General features: G+C 33.2%; 3 protein-coding genes across 4 annotated transcripts; 2 read left to right on the top strand and 1 right to left on the bottom strand.

Annotated features, from left to right (window-relative positions):
- Positions 1-9: 9 nt before the first annotated feature.
- On the top strand, positions 10-5,351 carry LOC128179692 (ras-related GTP-binding protein A). The gene is made up of 8 exons (XM_052847205.1): positions 10-163; positions 896-995; positions 1,199-1,265; positions 1,539-1,761; positions 2,302-2,397; positions 2,553-2,675; positions 2,920-3,127; positions 4,855-5,351. Exons 1-8 carry the CDS (start codon positions 131-133, stop codon positions 4,950-4,952), a joined length of 948 nt encoding a protein of 315 aa, XP_052703165.1. The 5' UTR covers positions 10-130; the 3' UTR covers positions 4,953-5,351.
- A 1,713-nt stretch (positions 5,352-7,064) lies between these two features.
- Positions 7,065-12,401, bottom strand: LOC128181246 (G2/mitotic-specific cyclin-B3-like). Its single transcript, XM_052849569.1, has 10 exons — positions 12,145-12,401; positions 11,574-11,699; positions 11,070-11,260; positions 10,667-10,748; positions 10,303-10,395; positions 9,590-9,820; positions 9,198-9,353; positions 8,806-8,955; positions 8,387-8,514; positions 7,065-8,003 (listed from the first exon to the last, which is right to left on the bottom strand). Exons 1-10 carry the CDS (start codon positions 12,220-12,222, stop codon positions 7,946-7,948), a joined length of 1,293 nt encoding a protein of 430 aa, XP_052705529.1. The 5' UTR covers positions 12,223-12,401; the 3' UTR covers positions 7,065-7,945.
- Positions 12,402-12,471: 70 nt separating this feature from the next.
- Positions 12,472-24,979, top strand: LOC128181245 (uncharacterized). 2 transcript variants are annotated; one of them, XM_052849568.1, is made up of 12 exons: positions 12,472-12,545; positions 17,445-17,609; positions 18,729-18,830; positions 19,192-19,356; positions 19,797-20,069; positions 20,227-20,294; positions 20,423-20,530; positions 20,923-21,100; positions 21,388-21,487; positions 21,727-21,833; positions 22,082-22,213; positions 23,345-24,979. In XM_052849568.1, the coding sequence occupies exons 1-12, from the start codon at positions 12,528-12,530 to the stop codon at positions 23,465-23,467; spliced, it is 1,539 nt and encodes a 512-aa protein (XP_052705528.1). In that variant the 5' UTR covers positions 12,472-12,527; the 3' UTR covers positions 23,468-24,979. The 2 variants fall into 2 exon arrangements, with proteins under 2 accessions (XP_052705528.1, XP_052705527.1); XM_052849567.1 differs by lacking the exon at positions 12,472-12,545 and adding an exon at positions 13,000-15,645.
- Positions 24,980-25,184: the final 205 nt, after the last annotated feature.

Genomic DNA, 25,184 nt, shown 5'->3' with positions numbered 1-25,184 from the left:
ATGAAAAAATAGACTTATTTGTACTATTCTGCAGTGAATATCATGTGATGAAATATGCAACTACGAATGACTGTTTTTCCATAAATTTTTAGTATTCTTTTCCCTTGTGTATTTTAAAAGATTTTCAACCATGTCTAAAGCACCTGCAAAAATGAAGAAAAAGGTAACTACTTGTTATGACGGAAACGGCACAGTTTAGTGAACTTTATTTATAGTTCGAATTTTCTCTGTTATGTGTCATGCTCAGAAATAAACCAGAAATGAAACGTAAAAATGTGTACTGGCCAAAGTTTGTGACTCTGGGCTACTGCCCTTGGCTTGTTGGATGACTATTAGGGCATATCGGCCGATCTTAGGGAGAGATTTTTGACTATTGTGTGTTATAATTTATCACGAGCTCTACTTTTTTCTGTCAAATTTTATTGGCTTTAAAATGAATACCCCTGTATCTATGGTTCAATAAAAGATACTGGAAATATTAAAAATCATCTACAATACCCTGTACTGTGAGATTTCACAAGGCTTGTCCTTTTGCTATAGTTGTGTAAGAAAATCAATGGATAAGAGAAATAGAGATGTACACCAGACTGGTATTCAAACCTGGTCCTTCTGAATCTCTAGTCAGGTGCTCTACCACTGAGCTATATAGTGCTGATATTTAAACCTGTCTAACTGTCACAATCACTTGCCCCCCCCCCCCCCCCTCCTCAGAAAAAACCCATCCCAGGCTATTTCCCCATACAGGAGTTACAGTTGCATACCCTGTTATAGTGAATACATCTGTGACACTATCAAATTTTTTCCCAGTAATATGATGGATGTCTAAAAATTATTTAAGAAAGAAAGATAAAGTGTTTATGAAATATGACTGAAAGATGTTTGTGCTTTATCTTAGGTGCTGTTAATGGGCAAAAGTGGATCTGGAAAAACCAGTATGAGGTCAATCATTTTTGCAAATTATATTGCTAGGGATACAAGAAGACTTGGAGCAACAAGTACGTACCACCATGTAAAAGAATTCTTTATTGACCATAATATAAAATCTTTAAACTTAATTGAATACTAAAAGAAGCCAGATGCAAGGTATATTTCATGTTCTTCTTAATTTTATAGTACATGTACATGTTTCTTAAACTCAGTTTTAATGATGTTATGAAATCATTCCATTCAGTCATAATAATGACTCTTTGTTTTACAGTTGATGTGGAACATTCACATGTGCGCTTTCTTGGGAATCTTGTGTTAAATCTATGGGACTGTGGAGGGTAATAAGTATTTCATATTTCCTCATTTATTTCTCATAGATTCAGAGTTCATTAATTTATAAGCAAGTTTAAATCCACACATAGAATTTCATTTTATAGAGTTAAGCGTTTTGTCACACTTCAGTATTCTTTGCTATTCTATGACTAGTATGATCAACAATCATGATAAAAAAAAAAAGACAAATTTATATAAATGCTCAATAAATCTTTTTTCTTGATAATAATGATTAGTTTATATGTCAAAATTTACCTCACAATTTCAATTCATTTCAGACAAGAGGCTTTCATGGAGAATTACTTTGCCAGTCAAAGAGACAACATTTTTCGGAATGTTGAGGTCCTGATTTACGTGTTTGATGTAGAGAGTCGTGAACTGGAGAAGGACATGCATTACTATCAGTCTTGTCTGGAGGCCATTCTACAGAACTCACCCGACGCCAAAGTCTTCTGTCTGGTCCACAAAATGGACCTTGTACAAGATGACCAAAGAGATATGGTATGGTAAAGAATAAAACCTCTCAAATTTCTCAAGCTAAAAGTATTCAAAATATGATGCTGCAGACATGTTTTTAGTTTTTATTTTATTGTGAGATTTGCAATGGGGAATAAATTTACAAATTTGAACTAGAATTTAAAAAATTGAGTTATTTCCCTTTTCAATGTTGCATTAAAATACATCAATGCTGCAGCATTTGACTTGATGTGGAGTGCCTGAGAAACAAAACATAAATTTGCTTTGGCCTACGAGTTTAAAAAAATTCAAAGCACTTTGCAAAATAAGGGAAACAATAAGACTGAACTGAATGGAAAAATTAAGTCTTTTACCACTGAAAGCGACCTTCTTGTTTTAAGTACATGTACTTTGTGACATTAACTTAAAAGACAGGCCAGTAAAAATTTAGTCAAATTCAAGGTCAAATTGAACATCATTTCTATTCAATTAAGTCAAGCTTTAATTTTTTTTATAAAAGCAAACCCTCATACTTTACTTTTATATGTTGCAATTTTGTTCAAACTCTTGTTTCTAAACTGTCAGATATTCAGAGAAAGAGAGGAGGACTTGAAGAGATTATCTAAGCCCTTGGACTGTACATGTTTTGCTACCTCTATCTGGGATGAGACCCTATATAAGGTGCTGTATTTTAAAATTCACTCGTAACATTATACATTTCAGATACTTTTAATTGGTTTTCTGGTTAGATACAAATGTATGTTGTAAGAATTCTTAGGTATATACTGGTAGATACATTATTTCAATTATCAAGGACATTTTTACTGTGTTTTCAGGCTTGGTCTAGCATTGTGTATCAGCTAATCCCTAATGTTCAGCAGTTAGAGGCAAATTTAACCAATTTCGCAAACATTATTGAAGCAGATGAAGTTCTACTGTTTGAAAGGGCAACTTTTTTAGTAAGTACTTTGACAACACACATGCTTGTTTTATTAAATTTATAGGCATTAAACCCAGTATATTGATTCTAGAAAGTACTTACCAACGTCTGGCTGGCTTTGAAGATCTCCCTATAAGGTCTTACCTAACCCCATCCCCCATTGAGAAGTTAAATGAGTACAGGTAGTCATATGCTTACTCTGTAAACTGTTCTTTTTGGTGAACATTACTGGTATATGGTACAAATGTACATGTTTCTTGCAGGTAATTTCCCACTGTGAAAGGAAACACCACCCAGACATCCACAGATTCGAGAAGATCAGTAACATCATTAAACAGTTTAAACTGAGCTGTAGTAAGTTAGCAGCCACTTTTCAAGGAATGGAAGTCAGCAACAAGAACTTCTCCGCATTTATTGACGTCTTCACATCCAACACTTACGTAATGGTCGTCATGTCTGATCCCACAATACGTAAGTACTGTAATCTTGTCTGGAATACCTTATTGCTTTTTATTAATATTGATATGAAAAATTAGTAACTTATCTTTAATTGTACATGAAGAATTCATTATTGTTTTTTTATTACATTAGTATTATGAATGGCCGAGTGGGTAGCTTATTTGAGAGGGGGTGGGGTACCAGCATGTATAGGTAAACTTATCTCAAACATTGATTTGTTTAATACTGATAGCTATGGAAAAGTGGAACTGAGTTGGAAGCCCCAATTGATGTGTCTATGTGTATTTTAATCTTTGTATCTTAAATCCTTGAAAATCTTTGGAAGTTTTTCTCTGTCTGGTTGATCAGGGGGTTTTATACTATGGGTATAAAAATTTTCAAAATTGATTGCATGCCAAGACCAAACTTCACAAGACACACCTTGTGTCAGGTATTTCATTGCTCATATTGCAAATTGCATTTTACATGTATTAATAAACATACCTAATAATATTAAAATATGATCTCATCCCATCATGTGTTTGCATTCCAAAATATTTTTCACCAATGGTTTTCTTGGATCCAAACCTGCAAAGCATAAAAAAACAAAATCCAGAACATTGTCTGAAATTCAGCATGGCTTATTACTAAAAGTTCATAAATACATGTACTTGAAAATTTGACATTCTCTTATTCCGAGGATCTCCTTTATTTAGTTAATGCAAATCTTGCTTTACTGAAGGAAAAAATTAAAGAGGAATTGAATCCATTTTCATTGTATTAAATAAATATTTTTAACATTATAATTAGTAGTACAGAGGGTTCTGCTTAATCTGATAGTCAATTTGCCAGTGAAAAATTATCAGATTAACCGATTATCATATTAACCAATTTAGCATTTTTGTGCTCTTTAATTTTGGTATAGAATAAAATAAAACTTGTTTCAATTCATAATTTAGTAACAAAAAGATATAATCTGTTTGTCATTAAATAAATATTTTAAATATTATATTTTAGTAGTACATGTATATTATCACTATATATATAACTGTATATAGACATATAGTCAATAACTAAAGAAAAGGTTGTCTGAAAATTGCTGACTGAATAATATCAAGAGAATATTACCACCAATTTAATAAATCCCTTCTGATGTGTTTAATCGCTTTTGAGTTGTCGACTTGTTGATGTTGACTTAAATAAACCTTTGCGACTCCTATTAAAAGAAGGTGATGTCGTAATAGGCATTCAGTCAAAGCAAGTAAACAACACAATGTGGTGGTTTAATAGCATAACAGATACAAGGGTTTTCAAATTATTGAGGAGTAAAATCCGGTAGAATATCTGTAGCATAATTCCTATGGACTGCGAAATATTAACAGGGACAGTTTAATGCCGAGGATATTTAGGAAATGAACTTTGCGCAAACTTGAGCTTGTGATTTCTATGTTCAGCTAAGAAAATTACAGCAATTTGTTTGTAAAACCTTTCTTGAAATTTGGTTTGATTGTTTTTTGAAATAATTGAACAAATATTTACTGTGTTTTGGGGCAAACTTGATTATACATGAACCAGTATTAGCACTTTGGGATGAATATATTGCTCTCCACTTCATGTCAATCAATATTTCGTCCACCATGTGCTATTATAATCAAAAATGCCCTAAACTTCAGTCAATAGTTGTATATTATATGAAGCATCAGCTTTTGATTTTTGGTACATTTTTGTCAAAAAAACCAACATTTTATTTATTTTTTTAGCCTCAGCAGCAACTCTGATCAATATCAAGAACGCCAGAAAACATTTTGAGAAATTGGAAAGGGTGGATTCCGGACATTCTTCCATTGCGTCACGATAGGACTCCATTGATTGGTCTTCTACAAAGAATAGCTGATCATCCGTTATTCAGTGCCAAGTTTTCAGCTTCAATCCTTCTGTGTTGACACTCGTTGATTCAGCTGCTAAATATTAAAACACATTGAGTCAACTGCTAACGATTATACAGTTTCTGTCAGCATTATGTCAACTGTTGAGCGCGCTATTTACTCATGTCATTTGTTTATTGATGCAATCCAAGTGCTAGGTTTCTTTTTATTTACTGATAATTTAATGTATGAAATAAATTTTACTGTTATTAATTTGTGTTCATGTGTTAAAGAATGTATGGGAGTGAGTGAATGCCACAAATAAGTAAATGGACACATACCTTGTTGTCAAAAATGTCTTCTTTTGCTGAAAGTAAATACATTAATATCAATGTGCAATCTTTTGTTATTCTCTCATAAAGTTTTTATTAGAATTATTTGAAAACTGCTTTGATTTTTCTTCTTCGTCATCAAACATGAAGTTGTAAGAAGGTTGGGTAGCTGACAGACCTCAATTATAACTAGACGTCATTGAGATTGTGACCATTTAAAGGAGCCTAGGACATTAGGATACTATGAATGCATTCAGAGGACTTTTCTTTAACCTGAACCTGTGTTATAGAAATTTTCCATTTGACGTTAGACTTTAATTTAAGGTCACCGCAAAGGCTCTCTTGGTTTAATCTAATAAATAAAGTACCAATGGGAGAGAATTTGGTGGCCAAAACTTGATTTTTAAAGAGATCTGCTTTGAACTTCACAATTTTCTAAGAAAAATGGATTAAGGTCACTGCACACCTTTTACCATAAAGTTCTGTGTGAGGAGGAGCCAGATAGACCAAAGGGGAAAGAAGATATATGTATGGAATGGACAAGATTTTTAAAAGGAGGTCTTTTATAATGTTTACCCTAACAGTGAAACTCTACACATCCTTTAATTAAAGGCACTCTGCGAATAGAATATGAGCCAGATTGGACCAAGGGGAGAGAATAAATGATCCAGACAAGTATTTTTTCACATCTCTATGACTTCAACCTTTAACCTAGAAATTTGGGAAGAAAAAATATGCTCCGGATAAGTGATTTTGGACTGACTGATCACTATGAGGTCACAGAGTTGGGCCCTAATTAGTCATTTGGCTCTCATACAAAAACAAAATGTGTCTATTCCAATCCACTAGATTGTATTTTTATCAGAAGTCTTTATGCCTTGGTGTCATTACCAGGTCAAAGATATTTTAGATAATCACCCACACCCCTGTACAACAGTTGTGGTATTTGTTTGTTGTTGTCTTTGACAAAAAATGCAGAATGGTGGTGGCTCAGAGGTGAATCTCACCGTCATTATCACAACATTCCATTGAAAATTGTAATGAATTTTGAAGTAATTAGCAAGCTTAGGTACCCTACACCTCTACATGACAATGCTATAAACAATATTTACATTCGCAAATATGTTTCCTTATATGAACCCATAGAACAGCGAAAATGTTCAATTCTGTATGAACTTTTTCATGACGTCACAACGATCATAGCACGCGCTTATCGCTTGGATTATTGTAAACTTTTAAGTGTGTTGCCATAGAAACATATGCACACTTTTTGTAAATTTTCACATTTTTATAATTTATTATCACTGTACACAAAAGTGTGAAAGTTTCGTTCTAATTCGTGATTTTTGCACTTTCCACATTTTAAAAGATAATTCTAAATGGTTACTGACAGCCTCTAAAATTCTTCGTAATTTTAACAAATCTGGACGATTTGTCTTTTTCAAATGTAAATATGAGTAATAAACAGCAATGTTAAAAAGTTCATCAGGATATGAAGTTGGTTTGTACGTGATCAAATCTACCGAGAAGCCCTTTGGGCTTCACAGGATTTGATCACATGAAAGGTAAAGTACGGGTATGCATCAAATACACAGATTGATAATATTCATAATTAACTACAAAGCTTCATGAAATTTTACTGGGTGCTAAATGAAAACCAGACATTAGTGGCATAGCCATTTGCTCTATATTGTTAGACAAATGCTTAGAAGAAGAAACCAGGCATATATCTTAAAACAGATATACAATATATGCAATTCCAAAACAAAGGCATTGTTTGAAACATCTTTATTGAAACAATTGGTGTATATCTTAAAACACTGAATGATGGTAGCAAAATTTAGTACATGTATTGTGTAAAAATATGAACTAAATAAAAAGTTATTATAAAATAATCCGAAAACATCTACATGTACATAAAAAAAGGGAAATGTAAACCATAAAGTGACTACTTAAAAACAAATTATTGCATTTATTATATTTTTTATATTTGTTGGAACATGATCATAATACGACTATAAATTCTGACTTCCTTTTTTTAGATGTTAACAAATAATGATGGTTACCAGAAGTCTGCCATATCGCATTCAAGTAAACCGACTAATTCTGTGGTAAAAACGACACCTCCATGCTCAAATCATATTCATGATTCAACTACTGACTAAACACATTTAACATGATTCATATTTACCCATTTCATCTATAAAGAGGCTAGATAACTTATTTAATGTTGATACTTGTAAATAAAAATTTAAATTTAGCCAATTTTTTGCCATTAAGAATTTAAAAAAAAATATGATGTACTGGTAATAATAATTTGTTGAATAAATAATGTTTTAAAAATGACTACATAAAAACAGATAATTCTATGTACAACAGATAAAGTGGGATAGTAAGAAGGGAAACACCTATCTACGTGTGTTATTAGTACAAACATTCCCTGTCAATTAAAAACCTGCATTACAAAGTTCACTGTATTTATCATGAAACAATATCCTCAATTTTAGGGGAGCTTTGTAGATCTTCTGAGGTTTAAAACACAACACACAACCGGTTAAGAGAATGCTGGGCTTTTCATGAATATCACAGATCAAGCTCTGCAGGTATTCAGGAGGACTTGTCTCTATCCTTCAAAGTGTAATGAGAACATGGCTTCAAGATGTCAGGGCCTCCTCTGATAAAGCTGGTACCTTGGCTACTTCATAGAACACACTGAAAATATAAGGCAAACAAAAGAATTTAACTTCTGAGTTCAGAAAGCCTGTAGATCCCATAACCACGAATGATTTCACTTTAACTAAATGCTACATGTACAATGTATATATGCAAAAATTGGTTTTCACGGACACAAGAATAATTGTCAACTTCAATGAAAACAAAATAAATCATTATAGTTATTAATACAATATGTGCAAAAGGATTAACATCCTCTACATTAACTTGTGAATTGAGTTTCAGTACATTGTAGCTTTAGAGAGTTAAAATCCAGTTTTAACCAGTACACAGAATTTAAAGGATAAAATGTTTGTAACATATAATATAAAACACTATCGAACTCCTTTGCAACTGCAATAGTCCTACAGTGGAGCACGCACCTGTGTGAATACTTGGATCTGATGGTGGTTAGCTGTTTGGGTGGGGAGGCAATCATTGCATTCAGTTCCCGGACAAGACCACTGATGTCTTTGTCTGTGTAACCAGTGTAGTACTCCAGGGTGGAACTCTGAAAGTTAAATAGTCATGACTGTGAAAAAAGTGAGACAGCTCCATCCTATCAATAATAATGCTTTATCTTTCACCTTTAACGTTGAATAATAAATAATCCTGACTGTGAAAAAAGGAGACAGTTTAATTCTACCAATAAGCAAAACTACACAGAATTTTAATCAAATTTTTAAAATCATGCATATTCATACATGCCGACTTGAAATAACAGAAATTCTCATAATGCTAGAAAGAGAGACAGAGCTCCAAGTTTTTTTTTCTGACACAGCAGTAATACACAGCAACTCACCCATTCTCCTGCGTTTTTCATTTTCATTGCCAGCAGAAGACATGCGGAAGCCATTTTTGATTCCCTGTATTTGATAAACTCATACTCCATCAAGGACATCTCTAGGATATACCTGGCCATCGTTAGTGTCTCCATGGATGCTCTAGCACACTGCCAAAAAACAGTTTTTAAATTGTCATTCAAAAATCAAACATTTTATATATCATTTTACACATAGAATTTAAAAGACAACAGTTAATACATTTTTAGATTGATTAACTAAAAGAAACGATTTAAGAGAGTGTTACAGAAACTTCAATTTACTTTTTTTGACTCACGTACAAAATAATAAAGTAAAGAATAATCAACTTGCATGTATGGAAAAGTTTCAAATTTTACAGAATATCAAGTACCTTGGCGTATCTTCTGAGGAAGCGATAGGACAAGGGCATCCCAATGTCAAATCCTATCGTCTTGAGGAGCGTCCTTTCCATCTCCAGGAACTCCGTCCGCCTGTAGGCGTCGTCACAAATGTACAGGAAATCCTCAATTAGAGGAGGACATCTCTCCTGCCAACATCAAATTTTTGACATTTATTATATACATGTCCATATATGTAACTTATTTAATACCATAATGGATACACCATATAAACCCTATTAAATTCCCTCTTTAAATCAATAATAACAATCAAGGATCCATGCATATGTAATTTTCATTCGAAATCAAAGTATTAATCAGGTATATAAGTAAAAGGTGATTTTCCTCTGATCTACATGTACGACGACAAGTGACAAAAACTTACATCGAACTTGCAAGCAACAAACAAGGAGGCGGCGCCCACAAGCTGGAGGTTTTCCTTGGGCACCTGTCGGATTGAGAGGTAGGTGTCGACTAGTTTGACAGCTAGGTACAGGGTCTCGTGGTTCAACTCAAAGTTCTCCTGCACCTCCACCAGCCAGTCCACCAAAATGGCACGCATGTTTGTGGTCAACGTGGTCTGAGTGTCCATGTACATGGGAACCATAAACAGCAGCTGTAATGATGGATTGGGCAATGTAGAAAACTTTTATTTTGACCATTTTTGCCAATATGAATGCATTATAATAGGAAAATGTTACATTCATTGATTGCATACACAATAACCAACAGTTGTAATTTGCTTCCTCACTATTTCCAGGGAATTCTTTTGCTTCATTTGATATTTTTCCCTTTTACTGAGCAAGTTAAATATGAGGCTTAATTCCAAAATATGTTATCTCTCTCTTTGTTTGGTAAATTATAAACAGGGGAAAATCCTTTACATTAAAGGGGTGAAATTTAAAAAAAAAATACATGCTTCCTTAATATCTCTATATTCTTGTATAAAATTTAAAAATCAAATATCGTCATCAACAGAGTAAAAATTCTAAACAACTCTAAAAACATACAACACTAAAAAGTATGCCATGTGTATAAAAGCATCATATTTAAATGTATGTTCTTTTGACAGACATATGTTAGCACACAGTATTTTACCTCTCTTTCTTTGTAGTATCTGAAGATGAATGGTGCGTAGAGTGCACATTGGGCAGTGTCTTGTAGATTTTCTGTGTCCACATCATCTACTGTCTGAAATAATACATAAGTAAACACTGAACTATTTAACTCTTGTAAATTTATACACCAACTTTTCGAAGTGACGGTTATGCAATATGTCATAATGAATTAGTCAAGTGATTATGATACAACAATTATTGCTTTTTCTCAGGGTAGAGAAACAGGAATTCATAACAATTTCATATGGCAGCAATTGCAAAGCAAAATATATTTCATTAACATAATTGTTTCATTGGTTGAATCGTTCCATATTACATTGTAGTCAGTCAAAACAATTTCTTACTGCTGGGACTGTTTCTTTTTCATCTTCTGACACAGTGCTAATTTGACTTAAATCTGTTAAACTGCTTTTGCATGAACTGTTACTGGGAAAAAAAAGTATTAAGATGTTATTTAACTTTTTTTTTTTAGAGTTAGCTCATTACAAACAAAAATCATGAAATGTAGATTTTAATTTTGTTGACCTAACAACAAGAATGAATATTATTTTTTTTTTCAATATAATATGAGAAAATAATTACTTAACACATAAAAAGATATAAAAATGTTGTGAGCTTTCTCTGTATATGGCTTATTGCAAAACTTTTTTTTCAAACAACAAAATGGAAGGAAAAATGAATTCTAGACTTACAGGGCCACAATAAAGACCCTGCAAAGATTGTTTCAGATGATTAAATGAATTTTACCTGTCCTGAGAACTTGATACTAGGGATTCCTGGGATAGCTGAATGATGTCATCTAAAGCCGGGTCAGCGTTCTCCGTTTTGACTGTCTTTTTCTTTTCTGACTTCTTTTTGGTCACTTTAATATTAAGTCCTACAGGTGGCTTGGCTTTTTTCTGTGCATCTTTCTTTAGCGTGTTATTTTCATTGATAGCCTGTATGTTAAGTACACCAATATGTTAATAAAACTGTTGAAGCTATATAAATAGCATTTTCAAAATTTCATTTAGCTACAAAAATGTTGAGTGTGCTTTTTTAATATTTCTTAATGTTACTAGCCTAAATCCTTTATGATACATAAAGTTAAAAGTAAAACCATTACAATTCATCCAGAAAATAGGGGATTATTCCAGCTTAAATTAAGAACTAATTTGTCATAAAAACTAGGAATCTATCTATTAAGGGGATACATATTCATAAAAAAAAGATAATCAAAGATCTTTAAACGATAATTAATGATTTTCATACATTTGTGATGTCACCAAATGCAGCTCTTCTCTTCTGTTTCTGGTCCATCATGCTATCTCCTTGGCGTTTGATTCCATTCAAATTACTCAGGACATTTAGGACAGGTTTCTTTGGATCCTGGTGAATCTAAATTCAACGCAAATTTACCATTACTTCATTGGATAAATACATGTTTCTGGTTTTTCTAACTCAAGCGTACAGATTGGTCCAGCATTAATTAATGATAAGTGAATCTTCATTTATTTAAATTCTGCTGTAACATTGCTTGGACTCAATCTGAGCATAGTGTGCAGAATAAAAATTGTTAAAATGGGTACCTCAGAGTAATAATCACCCTAGATTTGATTTGAACATATTTTATTGCATTACATATTACAATGGGATTGCGCACAAGTAATACAAACTTAATTCGCCCTCTCCCTACATGTTGAAAAACAAATACAATATAGCAAAAACGTCTCAGGAAAAATAATCACCTTAATTTAAATCTGACACAATTTACATGGTTTTCCCCCAATACATCACCAATAAACATAATAAATAAAGAGTATTCTAAAATTAAGATGCTTACTTGTCCTAATGAGCTTGTTCCTGATTTAGATTTCCTTACGTCCAACAACGAGGTCCCTTTTGATTTTTTAGAGTTCATTTTGTTGTTTTTCTCCTCTGCGACACAAAACCAGATACCGGAGAACTTGGATTGCGATGTATAACCAAGCAGCAACCACGCGGTTTTATTCGTGGTCAATTTTGTTTAGACGCCAATTCTCATTCTCAGAATATAAACAACACTATCAGCGTGACCACGAAGTTGTTTTTAAATTTTGTACAATAAAGACGGTCAGCGATTGGTGGATTGCGTTTATTTCAACCAATCAACTCGCTTTAGACACCTAGCGAGCGTTTACGTTGACAGTCAATCAAGGGAAGACACTCTAATTTATTTTGCGGGAAATGGACTATGAGAAATTGGTGAGTTGCATGGTTTATTTTCGAAGAACAAAATTGTGCAAAGTAAAAACTGAATACGCTAATGCTACTTCGGTAAAAAATATTGATAGATATTGATGCAGGTAATTAAAAATGAAAACAAAAAACCACAACAAAACAGGTGTGATTCGGAATGAACATAATGAAAAGCAGACGGTTTTGTTGACACCAAACTCAGATGGCTCACTGTATTTATATTTTATGAATAGAATAAATATATTCTATTATGAGCAAAAAACTTAATGAATTGCCATATACGATTTAAATTTTATTAAAAAAAATAAAAGCAACATCACAATATACATATGTACCCCCCCCCCCCCCAAAAAAAAATGCAACTGGGAATATTATCAATGAATTTGTCTATTAGCAACCAATTACAATTTTTATTTTGTAATAAGAAAAATTGAAAACAATTTAACTCCAAAATAGCCTGGGTATGTACACTCATTCATGTTGACCATTTTGGTTTTTTTTAAATGGGGGGGGGGGGGCATAAATCTTATTGTCTGGTGTGTTCTTAAAAAATCCTTAATTTTGTGGTAATTTGTGTTATAAACTGCAGCTAAATATATTTCTGTTGCTGTTGACCTCTTGTACTTATTTGCTGTTAGAAGTCACTTGTTGGCATTAAACATTCAAATCTATCCTCATTCCTGTGCATATAATAGACTCTTAATTATCCCCTCGGAGGCTCCGTGCCCGGTAGGACTCATGAGGTAGTGCAACAAAAGACACCTCCTACTATGGTCACTGGCAACAACCTGCACCTCTCTCCAACTGTTTGCCACTCCAGTTCTTCTCTCTGTTTCTCCACTGTGTGCCTAAGCCCAGGTCAGCATAGTTCTGATGTTCGAACTGTTGTCCCTTCAAAAAACATGACTTATCCATCTCCAGTTCCTCCCCTTGACTGTTCTTGATGTTGGGAGACCACTCCGCTCCCAATAGGAGTGGACCGAAAATGCTTGGCTAGTGAAGATACCCAGAAAATTACGAAAAACTGTTACAGTAAGTGCATATATAGCAATCAGTGCTTTTTCACATGAGTCTAGCATCAATTTGATGCCCTGTTTACTGGTACAATACACTCAAAGTCCACTAATTAAGCTGTAATATGTTACATTTGTTATGCCCCACTTCGAAGAAGGGAGAGCATATTGCTTTGCTGCTGTCCGTCTGTCATTCAATCTGTTGGTTATTCCACTCACAGTTTCCATTCATTTTCTAAGCAAAGGATGCACATTTGGATATGAAATTTGGTCTACAGCTTTATCATTATAATATCTAAATCAAGATTGATTTTGGGTACGATCGAGCAATTTTCATCAGAGTTATGCCCGTTGGAAGTAGAAGAATTCCAATTATTTGCAGTTTCCATTCATTTTTCAAAGAGGATGCACATTTTGAAATGAAATTTGTGTTGCAGATTTATCATAATAATATCCAGGATAAGTTTGATTTTGGGTATGATTGAGCAAATTTCAACAGAGTTATGCCCCTTTGACGTAGAAAAATTCCAACTATTTGCAGTTTCTATTCATTCTTTTTGCAGAGGATGCACATACTGAAATGAAATTTTGTATACATGTTTATCATAATAATATCTAAGTTAAGTTTGATTTTGGGTACAATTGAGCAATTTTTTGTCAGAGTTATGCCCCTCTGATGTAGAAAAATTCCAATTACATGTATTTGCAGTTTCTATTCATTTTCTTCACAGAGGATGCACATATTAAAATGAAATTTGTACACTGATAAAAATCATAATAATATCTAGGTCAACTTTGATTTTGGTAATAATGGAACAATTTTCGTCAGAGTTATGTCCCTTGGATGTAGAAAAATACCAATTATTTGCAGTTTCTGTTCATTTTCTTAATTCGCAGAGGTTGCACCTAATGATATGGAATTTAGTATACAGGTGAGGTTTATCATACTTATATACAGGTTAATTTCAATTTTGGATATGATTGAGTAATTTTTGACAGTTTTGTCATGGACTTAAAGAAATCTCAATTTTTTAGTTTCCATTCATTTTCTTTGCAGATGTATCAAGGGAGGGGGGCAAGTGTTTCTTAAACATATCTCTTGTTCTTAATTTATAATTGCAACAAAATAAAATAATGAGTTTTGTTATAGTATTAGATTTACTATAGTCTTTCTCAGTTTGAAGTTTTTATCCCTTTCTGCTAAGTAAGGGTAAGGGGTAATAAGGTTGGATCCGAAAATTGTGTGTGTGAAATGTTTTTAGAACTTCCAAATGGATAAAAGATATCAATTTTCCCTTTATAAATCTCTCTATAAAAATTTTTTTCATAAATAAGTACCAATTGATGTCGCCCATCTGCAAATCTTGCACATGTGCATGGCCTTATTAGGAGCTTTACGTCTAGGATGTGTGCTTAGTGAAGGTTAATGTACAACCCAGATAAAGATATAATATAGTATCAAATTTCTATCTTTATCTCTTGTCTGGTGTGATAAACAAGTTTATTTAACTTATCTTATTATTTTAACCTGGCATGACACCTTTAATAATCGTGCTATTGCTCATTCATCTAAAGTGATTATAACATTTTCATAAATTTTAGTGCTCTTTTTATTATCATAAACATTTTTCTTCAAAAATATTCTTGGTGTTTACATTTATAACTGGGTACTGGGGGATTGATGTAACATTTAACTTAACGAAGCAAGTTTCCAAAGAGATAAAAGATGAATGACCTTGGTTGTACTAAACCCCTGGTTAATGTCACACTCGGCTATCATAAACGGGTACCGTGCACCCCAAATTAGTTTGATCTTTGTCTTTTTAAGTTCACACTTGCATAAGCTGTTAAAACAGGTTAAGCATAATTGTGATTTTGTGTGCAATCCAGAGAAGTAATTCACAGTGCTAGCAATAATAGAATTTGTGCCTGCTAGCACCATAGAATTTGTGCTGCCTCTGCAATATTTTCTTTGAAATTTCTCACCGGAATTGCAGTGATACAATGATTTTCAGAGTTGTCTAGCGGTCGTTAAAAATCTGAAAAGTTGTTTAAATTGGATGATGAAACCGATGGGATATGCTAACTTGCAGGTGAGTGATCATAAGTTGGGTACAAATAAAAATCACACTATTTTTATGAATTTTATAAATTCAATATTATTTGTCTTCTTTAATGGACAGTACTTTATCAGTGGATGAAATAGTTGCAATATACTTTAATTAATCAATAAGACCAACAAAGTTGGGATTTTAATTGTCGAGTAAATGCATATCACTGAAATGATAGATTTCTCTTTAATTAAGTTTTATCTTTGACTAATAAGTAAGCAGAAGTAGGGGTAGATACTTGAACTTGAATAGAATGCTGTTTCATCTATCAAGACCTGGGGCTCCTGGATAATGAAGCAGTCTTACTAACTAATTACCTAATTAAGTTAAACTTTAAAGCATTTGTACACTGTTTTATTGTCTAGTGATTGAAAATATCAGGGGAAAAAAATGAAAAATGAAATGCTTAAAAATGTGTCTCAATACATGTACATGTATTATGTTGATAGTTACAATTTTTAAGTGTAATTTTATGATATATTATAATTTCATGAATGATTGAAATTTGAAATTGTTCAAATTCAGATTGGAGCAATCTGGATGTAGCAAGTTTGATATACTTATAGTCTATAGCAGTGGCATCGGAATAAAATTGAAAGGGGGGAGGGGGGAGACTAATCCTCAGAAATCTTGACAAGCAAAAAACAAAAAAAACCTTATTCCCGAAATCATGAAAATCCTAAACGGGGCTAGTATACCTATGACTCCAACAACTCAATATTTCAATCTTTTCAAGATAAATTTAGGAACAAATATGTTTGCTGCGAGAAAAGGGGGGTGGGGGGGGGGGGGGGGGTGGGGCTGAACCCTCTATGATGCTATCTGCCTAATGGTTAGGTCAAACTTTGCAAAAAAACAACACCCCCCCCCCTCCAGGAGAAATTTGAAAGTATGAAGTACTGAGGCAGCTGCCTAGGGGGAATTAGGGACCACTAAGAGACCATACGTATGTTTATGGATGTCAAGGGGAAGCCTTCAGAAGCTCTTTTTTTGAGGTTTTAAAGAGTAAACTATGAAACACTGAATGTAGCGGAAATATTAGTGATGTGCTTCTCAAAGAATGTTACACTATTGTTTCATTATGTTAAAAATACATGTATTCAATAATTGCACAATTATAATAATACTTTAAACAATAGAAATATGGTGTTCTCTCATAAACATTGAAGTTGCAAAGATGCCTGTATATTCTTTAAAACCATTTACAATTCTTGCAAAATATATCTAAAGGAAGCATGCATTTGGCATTTCAAATCAGTTTGCTCATATGTACAAAATCTATTGAAAAACCTGAATAACCTATATGTATAACCTTTCTCTCTCTCTCTCTCTCTCTCTCTCTCTTTCTCTCCATTTAAAGATTTAAAGACAGGGGATGCAACCACCTTAACCTCCCCCTCTAGACACCCCACTCTATAAACTATTGGTGTTTGGATTTTGGAAAAATCAACTGAAAAATCAATTTTTGGAAAATTCAAGTGTTTTGTACAACTTAAGATAAAATGTGATGCAGTGCACAATGAAAGTTATCATAAATGTTTTCATTATAGAGTTCTCAATGAGTCAGTAAGTTCAATCACAAAGCAGTCATTGACCCTACTTCTGACGTGTTGATCCCTGCAGTGTCACTGTTTGTAGTGTTGACATTTTATATCGCAATTGCGTATACATGTATATACTTTAGTTTCTTTTATGGTCAGTGAATATTTGTACTAAACTATGAAGCATTTCATTCTAGTGTTTGGAAGTGAATAACTGACTTTGCCTCTATGCAATTGCAGGAAGAACTGATAGAAGAGGATGACCTCCGTAAACCCCGGGGGGACAAGCCACCCAACTCGTACATCGTGATGAGTGACAACTCCCTAGTCCAGCGGGATAACGAGCTTCAACATGCAAGTGACATGTCGGGGGACTCCAACAACAGCAGCCCAATCAGAGTGGATGTAAGTGACCATGCACATCCTCTACCAATGGGAAAAGTGCAGGGAAAAAGTCTCATAATGGGTACTCTGTTTGATTTTCTTAAATAGTGAATCTCTTGTCAAATATGTTGCTATGAAGTCTTGTAACATATACAGGTACTCTGTTTTATTTTCTAAAATATTGAATATCTTTTCAAATTTTATGCTATGATACATTCCTACTTTGTAGTTTTTACCTAAGGAATTTTTTTTTGTGTCAGACTGTTAAGCTTATTCAATTTGTGTTGAGTTTTACATGCATTTATTTATCTATCAAATACCCTGTCTTTTTTCAAATCTGACTTTTTCCTCATCCATAGATAGAGATCTGTAGAAAACGTCAATTTGGTAGTTTGCGATAATGCAAATTATAAAGCAACATGTTAGATTCTAGAATTCAGTAATGTAGGAAAAATTTTGATTCAGATTCTACATTTACAAGTTTAGGATTATTTTATCATTTTCTTTTTGAAAATCATGCATGCTGTATATCTATCACTTGAAAGTGTGTCCATCAGGAAATTGACAATAACAACAACATTGTCAGTCCAATGTGCAATAAGTGCTATATGATAACACAAAGAGGACTTTGCTATGTATAGTATTGTGTATAATATAATTTGTAAGTTTTACACTCGGCCTGTCCATTAACTAGTTGACCTTGTGTTGATGTGTTTGCATTGTTTGTCCATGCAGTGCTTGATCTGTTTGGCCATACGGTCAACAGTCAACACCAAGCCAGCTCACATGTTTGTACCACTTGATGTCCAAGGCTATCAGTACAACTTAAGGGCCTTGAAGGAAATCTATGAAAAAATAACCCTATGGTTGATAAAAAATCTTACCAGTTAAGATCATGATTTGCCTTTGTCTAATGTGACTAATAAATCTAAACCTTAGTAAAATCAATGAAAGGCAGTGGAAGTCTTTCGGTATATATACCCAGTATAATATATATCAGTCTTGAAATCTAAGTTGTATCAAATCATGAAATCAAACATACAAAGATTTGATTTACCGGTAAATTGAAAGAGATGACAGTTTTTTCATGCTTTGCATGACTAATAATGCTTGATTAATTCCAATTTTTTATTGTTGCAGATAGCTGACATAGATGGAGAGGAGAGCTTGAACCTGACCACAACAACACTCAGACGATGCAAGAAGCAGGTGCTCCGTCCTTACTGGAGGCTCCTCATGTTTGTGAGTATCTTGTGACTTAATTTCTCATTGTATCAGACAGAAAAAATTGGATCTATGATGATGAGAAACTTTTTATTAAAATTTATTTAAGAAGACTTTTTACTCCCAACTTTTGGGTGCTGCTTTAATTATTTGCCGTTTGAAATGTTTCTTGTTAATAAGCTCTAGGCAGAATGCAGTGAAATCTGAGTGACAAAAAATTATTCGAACATTATTTTTTTGCTAGTACCCGGTAAATTGTTTTACATTGCCAAAATGGAGTCTATACAGTCTGATTTTTTTGTGCAAAAAAAGACTTTTTAACTCTTGAAGCCTTATTTCATCCTGACACGATAATCTAGATTTTTTCTCCGTTGAACAGATTGGGTGGCGAGGATTCGGAAGAGAGTCAGTGAACTCGGGCAGAATGAGATGGACAATACTGAACATTGTGTACCCTGTGTTTATTGTGTGCTTACTACTGTATACCTATATCTATGAAATTGTTGCATGTCAATGGAAGTTGGATCTACACAAGGATACTCAGGTAAGGGAATTAATACTGTGTGTGGAGTTAGCAATGGATGTATAGTGCAGCTAGCTGTGATATGTTGAAAACATCTACTGTAATATACAGGGAAATATTCGCCCCCCCCCCCCCCTTTTTTTCGCCTTCTATCTCAGCGGGCAAATTTATGACAGGGCGAATGCCAATGTTTCATAATATCTCACTTTAAATACAACTGTGTCCAGGCGAATTCAAGACGAGGCAAAACTGCAAGTTTAGAAGGAAATTACACAGGGCTAAAATAACCCTGTGTACAGTAAAATTACCTGGAATGATATAATACAATTCATTCTTATTAACTTTCAACTAAATGTTGTTTCTGTGAGGATGATACTGTACATACAATGTAATGTATATCTGTAATGTTTTACATGCTTAAAGCTTATAGAATGAATGCAAGTAACAATTTTATAACTTAGGTCATTACGACAACAACCCCCACTCCAGTGTCAACAGAATCCAACGTGACTGATGGAGTGTCTTTAGATGAGTATCAGGTCACTCCCTCCTATGGCTTACTACAGAATCTCACTACCATGCGTAAGATTGGACCCTCGGAGCCTCCGGAGGCCTGTCAGCATATCATCACAACCTATGTCATTCCAAATGTTCTCCATTTTCTGGCCTACATCATGGGCATAGTTCACTTCAGGATACAGGAAAATGAACAGCTGTATGCCATTATGGAAAAAGTATGTATTAAATTTGAAAGAAATCTTTTAGTTTCTGTTCATCATTTTTATTTTTTTGAATGAAGAATTACAGTTTAAGAATATGAGGGAACTTCTTATGTTAACTTTATAGTAAAAGCTCACCTATAAAACAGATTTTGAAATTTTCTTTGATCAGGTTTTTTTGCAAGCTACACCTTCCTATAGCCGGTCTGCTTCCCAGCAAAAGATGATCAAGAAACTAAGGTACTTTTGTCATACGTTTTTGATAAAATTCTGCACTTATTACTGGGAACATATTGATATATTTTATCTTAAGTATATTAAAGCTAGAAAAGCCATTCACTTGTTAAGTTGTTGCTATTGTTTTTCAGAATACTGATGGCTGTTGGGGCTATTTGGGTGGCTGTTACTTTAGTAATGCAAGGCTTGTATGAATATGCCTTTAATTTTCCTCAGCTGCTATTCTTCAGAAAAGTTGGGTAAGGTTACATGTATAACATGAAATGATAGTTTGTTTTCAGAAGGCCCCTAGATGGCATGAATGAAATAAAGATAAATGTATTATTTAAAAACTTGGTATTTTATGTAACTGTGATTCCATCATTATTTTTTCAACACCAATTCTTGTAGTATCCATTGTTGAGCAATTCAGGGAATAAAATGTTCATTAAAGTAAGAAAATGACTAGAACCATCTATATTGATAGGACCATTTTTCATGAATGTATGTATCTTTGAAACTGAATTTTACTGCAAATCTACAAGAGTTGGCACCCACAAATAATGAAACCACAGTATATCTTGAGCTAGTAAACTGATAAAACAAATATTATTACAATTACATTTATTGAATTTTGTTCTGTTTTTTGTAGGACGACAGTCCACTGGGTGCTGTTTAGTATAGAACTGCTGGGAATTCTGGTCCTGAACTCTGTGACCCTTGCTGTGATAGCTAACTATGTCACTCACTGTGAGATGGTGTTGTTCTACCTTAAAGGGCTGGCTCTGAGACTGCAGGAGAAATCCACAGAACTGAAGGCAGCCATGAAGGTCAGTCATTAATGGGGGCACAGTGGATGCAGTTCGGGGAATAAAGTTGTTAAGTTTTATTGGTTAAAGATCTATAGAAATTGATTGTAACACATGGTAATGATCATGCATAAACCCCATTGGAGTTTATTATACTTTTTCATGTAGAATACATGTACATGTTTAACTTTGGATATTCGAAAAACTAGAAACCAATCACCATAGTACTGGTGATATCAATAATTGGTTTAAAGGATTTAACATGCTTTTGTTATTAATTAATACAGTGTCTTCTGTTCTCTCTGCAGGACATTCTATTCATAAAACAGAATGTGAGCTTACTCAATGGACCAGTGGCCAGAATGACTGCTCTTATATCAGTTATATTCGCTGAACTGACAATTATAGGTAAGTTAAATTCCAAAGACACTTTGCTTACTAGAACAAAGTCTAGTAAGAGTTCAGAAACTAACACATTTAAAATAAAAAAAATGATATTAAATAAACATTTTCTTTAAATACAAAATTTGGAATTGCTTTTTTGAGCAGAGCATTTTGAATGTAAAAATAATCCTGAATAAGAAATTGAGGAAAAGTAGCTCTTCTCTTATATGAAAATTGATTTTCAATTTTCACTTTTTTTTCAGGTATTGTTATTCTTATTTTGAATAAAAATGACTCTGTAAAAGTCTGGATCTACAGGAGTTTCTTCCCTTTGGTGTGGCTTTTCATTCTCTGTGCTCCTCTGTATCAGGTACATGTGTACTTATTTTGTTATCTCTATCTCAACTTGTCAGAGAAAAAAACTTTGAGATATCCAATGATTTGGAATATAGAGGTTTAAATGCATAAAAAAGTGTGGTTGAGACTTACAACTCAATATGACATGGCCGTGGTATTCAAGGTATTAGAGATCAACTGTACATTGATGCAAGACCTATTTTGTTGAAGTCATTCTTTGTGTGACTTTATTTAAAACACAGTTTTTCTTATTTTGCACAGGCAGCCCGGGTGAACTCTGTGTCCAATAGGATGAAGAAGATAGCCTTGGAGATGAGGGTGTTTGGCTACAAGAATTCCTCTCAACTAGAATTAGACTCCTTCATTTTGTTTATAAGTCAAGCAAGAATGAAGGTATATAATCCTAGAAGCATGATTACAGTGAATATTAAAGATCTTTCTGTCTTATTATTAGTCCCCTACCGGTTTCACCGGAGGGGACTATAGCTTTCCTCTGCGTCCGTCAGTCCATCTGTCCGTCCGTCCGCACGTCTGTCCGTCCGTCCGTCAGTCCGTCCGTCTGTCCCACTTCAGTTTTCCACACTTTTTTTCTTTATGCATTTGAGGAATAATATGAAACTTGCTGAACAGCTTCAAAATGTCAAACTACAGATCAAGTTTACACTTTTGTAGCGTCTGATTGACATATTTTCGAGAAAATTAATTTTTTATATTCCAATGTTTTAATGTTCGGGTTCGTTATCCGGTTCGGTGTGTAACTGAATAAACGAGGTCAGTATGTAGTCAGTAATAATATCGTGCGTTACTTGAACCATTCCTTTTCCTGTACCATTCCTTTTATCATTTCTAACGAACAAATAAATTCTATAAAATAGTGTCAAGCATTGTGTTGTAAATTTAATCTGCAGGGTTTTTTTGTATTATTATTACAATCGGGTTCGTTGTCGGGTTGGGCTGTTTAACTGTTTGGTTTGATTCGGGGTACAAAAGACGGTAAGAAATGATATTGGGCATAACAGTGCATTGTTTTCACAAATTTTTACCAGCGAATACAGAATAGACTTGGCGAAATTACAGGAGATGAAATAAAGAGTATTATTTTACCTATTTCCTATTTAATTTCTATATCAACTATATAGTTTTAATTCCCTCTGTTCTTTTATCTCTGATTAAAGCATGACATCTCGTTTACAATAGCTCTGAAATAGTTGTGTGCTTGGAAGCTTTCATAGAATAATACAAACCGGTAGGGGACGTGTATTGCTTATGCAATACTCTCAGAATGCTTGTTAAATTAAGATTACTAGTATATAATATCCTAGAGACTTTAACACAGTACCTCAATTTAATTTGGTCAGTTTTGTGACTTACCATACTAATTTAAATCTTACAATGTTTTTTTTTATTATTAAAAGATAGTGCACTTTGATTTAAATAGGGATTAATAAGAATGGAAAGGTGGATTTAAAAAAAAAAATCAATCAGTTCATGTTTCACAACTAATGATTATTTTTAATGTTTCAGGCCAAGCTGTTCCATGTTCCCATCCTGCCTCAGTACCTGATAGCCATTTTAGTGTTGGGAGCATTTATTCTGCTGATTCTATTTCAAACCAGTGTTATAGGCCCAGTCAACTACTGGTTTTAGTCAGAATGCTATACTTCTTCCACAGACTTTACCAGAAAACACATTTTTCTTAACAAATTACTGCTACCTTGATCTGTACAAAGTACACATTGGGGAAGCTATTCACCTGATGTAGCTAGTGGTTTTACATGGGGTTAATACATGTATGACTACGATATGACAGGGATATACAGGAGAATGTTATATATTTTTGATGTGTTTATTTGACCACATGCAGGCATTAAGATCGTCATAGTATTCTAATACAATGGTGCTTAGTGTGTCTCTGTCAGAGATGCAGTCATTTACATGTACCAGTGCTTTAATACTGGACTATATCAGAAACAAATGTACATGTATTTTCATGTCAATGCAAATGATAGTTTTAATACTTGTGTTTTTCTTGATATATTTGGTACCAAAAACTTTTTGAAAAACTTCAAAAGTAAATATTTATTTTGAGAGACAGTGATTTAATGCACAATGTACAAGTACTTTTCAGTTGTCATTAAATATGTTACAGTGTACATGTCATTGACATGTAATTACCGGTAAGTTACAGTGTATATATTGTGCCAGTAACTACATGTATTATCATTCATGTGTACATCAAAATTTTCTAGTTCTGTTAAATGTTCAAGATTTTGTTTTTGTCATTATTCAATTCACACAACCTTGTTTTTTGTCATTGTGCAGAATTTGAATCATGGCTGTCTGCCAGTTTCTACATGTATGCATCTAGTCATTTGACATTCCCTATATATTCATAATTTTATTTTTTGAAAATATAATACATGTCCATACTTAAACATATGTTTTGATCATGTGCCAAAATGATGACTGTATCAATAATATGCATTGCTAACATTGTATGTTAAATTTGTCACTCAATAAATGTAGGGAAAATGTTTTCAATATATTACATGTACAGGTTTATTAATATGTTATTATACTTGTGTGCAATACTTCTTTGAGACGTTTTGGTGTATTCATATGTGATAAGCTCATAAGAGATTATTGAACTATTTATACATTAGTTGTATAAAGATAAACTTTTTTATTCCATGTTAACTCATTATGTGATTGTTTTGAAAGATTATATTGCATTTTTGACACTAGTCTAAAGTAGAATTTATGTATTTTATTAAAAAGAAGAATTTCCCTTACAAATAGACAATCAATTTATTTATTTTTATATTAGTTTAATTTTTTCACATATTTTTCTCTCTACAAATTCAGTGGTTAAATACTTTAAATTGTATTTGAAAACTAATGGCATCTTTAATAAAATTATACTGTACCTTCTTCAATATAAATGTCAGAAACTGTCCCATTTCTCCATAATATGTGTACATGAATTCTTTTGTGTTTCTCTCTGCAGTATATACGTACATTTATAGGGAGATGTTGTGTACAAGAGGATTAATTTTGTTTTGGTAACTATCACCTATGCTCAGCAGTGTTTGTTGTGGAACAATACTTGAGTGAATGGGCTGCATTTTGTTGGTTTATTAAAGTTGTTAACTGATTGAATGTTTTCTTCAGTTCTTGATGCATACTTTTTCTTCTTGGGAAAATCAAAGACTCCTGGTCCATATTGCTAGCCCTAGACATGTGGCCAAAACAGCTTTAGATTAGATATAATAAATGTTTTAATCAACATTTAAAAAAAAAAAAAATTAGTTTGTTTCTTAAAAGAATATGAATGCCATACAATGGATCAGAGGAACCATCTTGA

The sequence above is a fragment of the Crassostrea angulata genome, chromosome 4 (assembly GCF_025612915.1).
Source record: "Crassostrea angulata isolate pt1a10 chromosome 4, ASM2561291v2, whole genome shotgun sequence".
In the NCBI taxonomy this organism is placed as follows: domain Eukaryota; kingdom Metazoa; phylum Mollusca; class Bivalvia; order Ostreida; family Ostreidae; genus Magallana; species Magallana angulata.
The sequence above is the reverse complement of the archived record's forward strand: the minus strand, read 5'-3'. Positions and strand labels throughout refer to the sequence as shown.

Bases quoted from the DNA above. Each gene is read 5' to 3' on its own strand.
- LOC128179692 (XM_052847205.1), top strand. From the start codon at position 131: ATGTCTAAAGCACCTGCAAAAATGAAGAAAAAG. The intron at 996-1,198 runs GTACGTACCACC...TTTGTTTTACAG, and splicing joins AAGAAGACTTGGAGCAACAA to TTGATGTGGAACATTCACAT. The intron at 1,266-1,538 runs GTAATAAGTATT...AATTCATTTCAG, and splicing joins AATCTATGGGACTGTGGAGG to ACAAGAGGCTTTCATGGAGA.
- LOC128181246 (XM_052849569.1), bottom strand. From the start codon at position 12,222: ATGAACTCTAAAAAATCAAAAGGGACCTCGTTGTTGGACGTAAGGAAA. The intron at 10,396-10,666 runs GTAAGAAATTGT...GTATTATTTCAG, and splicing joins AAAAAGAAACAGTCCCAGCA to ACAGTAGATGATGTGGACAC. The intron at 9,354-9,589 runs GTAAGTTTTTGT...TGATGTTGGCAG, and splicing joins TTGTTGCTTGCAAGTTCGAT to GAGAGATGTCCTCCTCTAAT.
- LOC128181245 (XM_052849567.1), top strand. From the start codon at position 15,613: ATGATGAAACCGATGGGATATGCTAACTTGCAG. The intron at 15,646-17,444 runs GTGAGTGATCAT...ATGCAATTGCAG, and splicing joins TGGGATATGCTAACTTGCAG to GAAGAACTGATAGAAGAGGA. The intron at 21,101-21,387 runs GTCAGTCATTAA...TTCTCTCTGCAG, and splicing joins AACTGAAGGCAGCCATGAAG to GACATTCTATTCATAAAACA.